At 58.1% G+C, this 6,384-nt stretch overlaps 1 protein-coding gene across 1 annotated transcript in view; it reads left to right on the top strand.

Annotated features, from left to right (window-relative positions):
- MARCHF10 (membrane associated ring-CH-type finger 10) overlaps positions 1-5,673 on the top strand; it is a 78,901-nt gene extending 73,228 nt beyond the window's left edge. The window contains exons 9-10 of the mRNA XM_024761131.1: positions 2,429-2,471; positions 5,612-5,673. Of these exons, the coding sequence (XP_024616899.1) occupies positions 2,429-2,471; positions 5,612-5,673 (105 nt within the window). The remainder of the gene's footprint in view (positions 1-2,428; positions 2,472-5,611) is intronic.
- Positions 5,674-6,384: the final 711 nt, after the last annotated feature.

The raw sequence follows: 6,384 nt of genomic DNA on the forward strand, positions 1-6,384 counted from the left end.
CAAAGACACAACGCAGCCAAAAATAAATTAATTAATTAATTAAAGAAAAAAAGACACGCTTTGCCTAAAAGGGACTCAAGAGTCTAAAGAGACAGACATGTAACCAGGATTATCAAAAAGTGTACCTTGTGTTATGACAGGAGATGGAGCCATATGTGGAGGAACACAGAACAGAGTTAGAGGATGGGAGGGGCCGCTGTTCTCACCCCCTCCTTCCACTCCTTCTCCAGGACAGACTCTCCAGTCAGGGCCTTCAGGGACACAAGCCAACGTTTCAGAGGGCTTGCTTTTCACCCAGTTAGGTTGTACTCTTTGCCCTCAGTCTTCCCACTGCTTTGGGAGCCTGGTGGCAAAGCTGCTTCCATTATTGCTCTTGTCCACTGATCAGCTGAGGGATGATGCTTGAGCTGAATCTCGGACCAGGGTTGTTGGGGAGGGAAGGGCATTCCACGCAGAAGCGAACGCAAAGGCTCAGAAAGGAAAAGACTTGCGCGTCTGGGAAAGTCAAGGAGCTGAGCGAGGCCGGAGCTGGCAGGAAGCAAGCAGGATGTGAAGGGTTTGTGTGAAGCTCTGGGAGGCCACTGAAGGCTTTCTAGCCTGGGGCTGGCAGGCCGGGAGATCTGCGTTTCCGAGAGAGAACTCGAGCGGCCATGTGGAGGGTGGGCTGGAGGGGGAAAAGCCCGGCTGGGTGGCTGATGCCCTGGGACAGGGTGAGAGGCCCCACGTGGGGAGCACCGGAGGTGGGGGGCAGGTTTAGGAGGGCACAGAGTGAGGTACAGGCTGAAGGGAGCATTGCCTGTTATTCTCTGCAAATGCCCAGCAGGAAAGTGGCCTTTTCTCACTTCAGCTGTTCACGATGGGAGTGTCTCCAGAGAACACAGCGCCCCACCAGCCTCACCTGATCCCACTTGGGCTCACTCTTTAGTGGGGACACAGGGCTGTCCTGCGGGGTGAAGCTAAATGGGCTTGCCTTTCCTCCCCGTTCTCCCTTTCCGCGCCTACGCGGGACACTCCGGTATTCAGGGCCTACACCCCGGGGCCCCTGTCCTGGGCTTCTTCCTAGCCCTGGGCTTTGTCTGTACCACACTCTCGATTCCCCCCAGTGAAATGACCCGGGACCCCGAATTCCTCTCCCTGCCTGCCCATAGCAGCTCCCCTAAACCCCTCAAGTTCCTAATCTGCTAAACTAGGTAAAATAGAAAGAATCCCTGTCGGTGTGTCAAAAGGCAGAGCGCTGAAGGGACCCCAGGCCTTCCATGAGGCCCTCCTGGCGTGAGCACCCACCTCTGTCTTCTGCCCCAGGTGCGCTGCACTAACACCTCCCCTGTAGGAAAATGTTCACCTGGAGGGGAGGGCTGGCCTGGGGGGCAGGGAGGGTCTCGAAGTAGCTCTGCAACCCCACTGGCCCATTCACGAGTGAGGCTAGACGGACTTACTCTAGGCCCTCCCCATTCACACCTTTTCTACAAAACCGAAAACCCTTGCCTCAGAGGACCGAATCTACCCAAAGGATGCAAGGCCCAGGCTTGGCCCACAGTTGGGAAAGCTTCCCCACTCACCAAGATGGCGCTTCCTGGTGGCGTGTGAGAGTTGGTTTAGAAAGATGCCATCCCCTGGCATGGAATCTAGAGGCAGGATGAGGTCATCCTAGCAGCCTGGAGAAAATGGAGGCCATTGCTAGCACAGTCCTGATGTATCATTTACCAGGTAACCAGGACTGCTGCTCTAGAAGAAATTCCATCCTTCTCCTGCCCTCCCCCTGGCCTTCTGGTGAGAGGGACCCAGAGGCCACAGCTGCCTCCACGCTGGCCAGGCAGTTGCCCTAGTAACAGTGTCCAGCACCCCTTATTTTGTCCCCCAGCCTGTCACAAAGCCCCTCTTCCCCCTGGGGGAAGAGCACCGGCCCCTCTGCAGCCTGGCACAATGGGCTCCCGTGGAGTACACAGTGTTTCTTATTGTGGCATAAAAGGCCATAAAGTCAGAACAAAGAGGGAGCCCAGAGCCCTGATGGGCCCGCTGCTTCCTGCCGGGCAGAGAATACAACTGATTGTTTAAAAGCCAGTGGTGAGGCAAGTGGCCAGTTAGCACGGCCTTCACCCCACGGCCTGTAAATGCGATTTGGACCATCAGGATGGGATTCTGCTATTCAGATCAGTTGCTGAAAGGAAGCAAGTCTGTTCACACCGCCAAATTGAGAAGCCCCGAACCGGCGACGGTGACCCGGGCTATGGCCGAGGCTCTCGTTAGGAGGAACCTAAGCCTCACAGGTGGTGATTATCAGCACTGCCCTCGGCACCTCCACGCATTACTCTGCCCCTTTAAGGTGACGTAAGGGATTCCTAGAACATCCCGGAGACTGGGGAATTAGACATCTGTTCACAATTGCTTTGGAAAAGTGATTCATTTTTCATTGTCTCCTTTCTCATAGTTGTCAAGAAATTACCCACAACCCAGATCGGAAGAAAATGAAAGTAGGTTTGGGGATCAGTCCTGCCATGTTGCGGGTGTTTGCTAATTTGCTCTCTTTCGGTGACGGTGTTGAACCTAATGGTGTGGAAGGAAGTAATGACCACCACCCAGAGGCAAAAATAACCCCACAAAGCCTGGGAAACTCTAACTGCAGCAATCGGGAAGGCGTGTCCAAGTATGCTGGATGCAGAGGATTTAAATTCATCCCGAAAGCGAGGGGAAAGGCCAACAAAGGGAGGACGGCCTCCTCAGGTGTAGGTTAACTTGCTACAGGTTTTTTCCTTTCCCTTTGCTGGGGTTCTCCAGCGTCCAGCCCTTGGGGAGCCCCTTGGGTTTTCTTCTAAACCTTGGAAAGGCACTGTTTAGCCATTACCTGAGGGGACAACAGTCATTCACAAGCTAGTACTGGATTTTCTCACTATTTGGCCCATTCAAGTGGGCCTGTTGGATTCAGAAGTTGAACAAGGAAAACAGGTGTCGGGCAAAGTCAAAGGCGGCGGGACAGCTGTCTTCAAGCGGGTTCATTATCCCATAGAAAACCCAACTGAAGAAAACGTGCTCAATTAAAGCAGGCGGGCTGGCAGTCAGACTTGGGAAGAACTTCTCCATCAGCTGGGAGAACAAACATTACAGTGAACTGGGGGGGTGACAATTCCATGCCCAGAGGCTGTTCTGGCGAGAAATTTCACAACTGCTTGCCTTCGAAGGTTTAGAACAGCGATTTCCACGCTGGCTCCGCCATGGGAATCACCTGGGGAACTTACCAAAAGTACAGATTCCTGGGCCCCTCCCTGAGATTCCGTTTCAGGTGATGGGGTGGGCCCCTGGTGATCCTGATGCAGCCGGTCACGGTGATGCTTTGGGAACCCCCAACAGACCCATCTGCAGGAGAAGCTAAACCAGCTCAGAGCTCCGCAGGGTGGGGCCCAGATGACGACCTTACAGCACCCAATCTATTATTCAGGGCGCGCAGTCCCGAGAACCCGGGCTGACCATTTTCAGAGCGGGGTGGGTGGGGGGAGGGCCCTTCCCTCCGTTCACAAAAGGAACCCGCAAAGTCCCAGTCCCGGGCGCCACCGAGGGGGTCCAGCCGAGCCGGGTGAGGGCCCAGCGCCCCCCTGCGCCCTCGCAAGGCCCTGGGGCCACTCGGGGCGGCCGGCCCGACCCCCGGCGCCGTCGCCTGGGCCAACCCCGAGCGGCTGCTCCCCCTCGGGCAGCCGGGAAGGGAGAGCGGGCAGGGAGCTGTGAAGTCTAGGACGGACCATTGTGTGCGGGCGCACGCACCCGCTCTGCGTCCGGCCTTTGGCGAGAGCCCCTGCTCCGGAAAGGGCCCCCGCGCCTCGTCCAGGACGACTTGGTGGCCCGAGGCACCGGACAGGGTCTCGGCGCCGCGCCCGGCTGCACCCCTCCCCAGCGCACGCCCCGGAGGCGCCCGCGGTCTTCCCGGTTGGAGGAAACCTGCTGCTGCCGGGCGCGCCCGGGTGGGTCTGGCTGGGCAGGGGCGACCCCTAGTGCCCAGCGGGGGCCGCTGCCGCCCTGCTGCCCGGGGAGGCCCTGAGCAGGATGGAGAGCCTCCCACCCACACCCCAGCTTGGGGATGGGGAAGGGGCACCCCGGCTCCAAGCCTGAGCCCCAGGGAAGGGGGACGTCTCTAGAGGGCAGGAGAAGAGCACCCCTGGGGTGGTGCTTAAAAAGGAGTCTCCGCCGAGGGCACCCAGCCTTCCCGTGTTGCTCTGAGGCAGATGGTCCCCTGATGTCACTTACATCCCTCTTCAGGAAGCTGGGACTAGCTCTAGGATCCACCGCTCCCCCGTCCCGGTCCCAATGTAGGGGCTGCCAATTCTCCCCTGGAAACAGGTCTAGGCCCTCTCTACCTGCCCTGAGCCCTGCACACACCCCAGACGCTGGCAGGGGCAGCCCTGCACAGACACCGTCCTGGCACGCTGGTCGGACGCCGCCGTTGCCTGGCTTCCCGCCTGAGCCATGATCAAGACAGGAGCCAGGGCAGCCAGAGGCAGATCCACATGCCTCCCGCCCTCCCCCGGGGCCACCCTTCTTTGGTCTCCGGCAGCCTGGCATGACTCACCTGGTTGGCAGCGCCTTGTTAAGTTGGGTTGTCAGAGCTGAGTCACAGCTGTGACCTGCTGCCCTAGCTCGATGCAGGTAAACAGGGAGGGAAAAAGGCAGAACATCAGGGCACACCAGGTGACACAAAGAGATGCCAGCCTCTCTGTGGCTCTGTGGTGCCCATGCCAACCTCCTCACCCTGTCCCCTGCACCTGGGAACCGAGGCCACACACAAGATGCCACAGGTGGCACAGAGGTCAGGGCAGCTGGCGAGAGTCCCTGGTTGGGTGCGCCTGGGTCTAACAGCCTGTCACACAGCTCTGTACCCCAGCGCCCCCCCCCACCGACAACCGCTCCCCAGTTGGCACGAATAACTGTCACCACAGCCACGTCCGAGTCCAGGGAGGGGAACAATGCCTCTGGCAGCCACCAGGCCAGGTGTGACAGGAGTAGGCTTGAGAGCCTTCAAGCCAAAGGTTGGGCCAGAGCTCCTCCCCCCCATACATAAGAGTCAAGGCAACTAGATTTGGGGGAAAGAACAGGAGGAGTGAAAGAATGGGGGCAGCTCATGGGGCTGGGGCCTCCTTGTGGTGGAGGTAGATGCTGAGAGGGTCCAGGTAGGGATGGAGGGATAGTAATTACTCCTGCTCCCCTGCCCTTCTTCACCAGTCAGAAACCGCTTCCAAATAGTCAGGGAGCGCTCACTCAGGCCAATGGGGAAAGAAATGTACTGAGAACAAGAGTTTTCCCCAAGAATAAAGAAAAGCCCGCACCCCACCCCACGTCCTCCACTCTGACCCCACTGCCATCTCCCTGCCTCTTTGCCCTCCTGCCCTCCCTCCCATCACGTGACCATCTGTTTCCAGCCAATTTGATCTCTGAAAGACTGGGGTTCCTCTTCTCCGCACTGTTCCGGGCACTGTAGTGCATATGTGCACGTGTGTGTGTGGGTAGGTGGGGGGTCACTGGGGCTGGCGGAGGAGGGGGCAGGAAGGGCAGAGATGCCACGCCCATCCATGCCAGATCCCACGGCCTGCCGTGGCTCCACAGCCTGAGAGATGCTCTTGCTTTCCAGGTTCCGAGTGGAGAGATGGGAACGAAAGTAGCATTTGTGAAAGCAACAGCCAAGTGGTCTAGCAAGGGAGCTGGCCATGGAGCTGGGCGGAAACCTCTCCCCCAGCAGCCCTCCCTACGTCCCCACATGCCTCCCTTCCTGCTCCTCTCTACTGAAACTGAAACCAATGTGTTGGCAATTATCTTTTTCAACCTTCTGCCACTCTCTTCTTGGGGTCTGGCTTGAGCATCTACAGACGGCAACAGCGACCAGCCTAGTCCCAGACAGCGCAGACCAAGCGACCTGGGCTTGCTGAGCCCCCGCAGGCTGCCCTGCTGCTGCCCCTCAGCCCAGAAGCCCAAGGGGACCCAGCAGCCCTGGCGGGCCCCGTGGCCTCAGGTGCCCCTGCTGAGGGCGCCCATTCAGGCCTCACTCCACCCCGAGTAGAATCAGTAAACCGACTTTATTCACCCAGCTTCGTTTTGTGCTCATTCCAGTCTCCTTGGACAAAGGCTCAGGGCCTCAACTTCCACTTCTCCTTGCTCCCCACCATCACTGCCACGACGGATGACACATCCTGGGGCCCCACGGGCAGGGACAGGCTAGCTGGCTAGCCGCCCTCTGTAGGTGCCCACTTAAGAAGTTTTGGTACATGGACTCCACACTTCTCTCCTAATTATGTCTTAGGGCCCAAAGACCAGATCAAGAGTTAGGATGCAAAAAGGGCAGAGAATTTAGTAAGAAAAGTGTGTGTGTGTGTGTGTGTGTGTGTGTGTGTGTGTGTGTGTGTGTGT

The sequence above is a fragment of the Neophocaena asiaeorientalis genome, unplaced genomic scaffold (assembly GCF_003031525.2).
Source record: "Neophocaena asiaeorientalis asiaeorientalis breed wild unplaced genomic scaffold, Neophocaena_asiaeorientalis_V1.1 scaffold30, whole genome shotgun sequence".
Classification (NCBI taxonomy): Eukaryota; Metazoa; Chordata; class Mammalia; order Artiodactyla; family Phocoenidae; genus Neophocaena; species Neophocaena asiaeorientalis.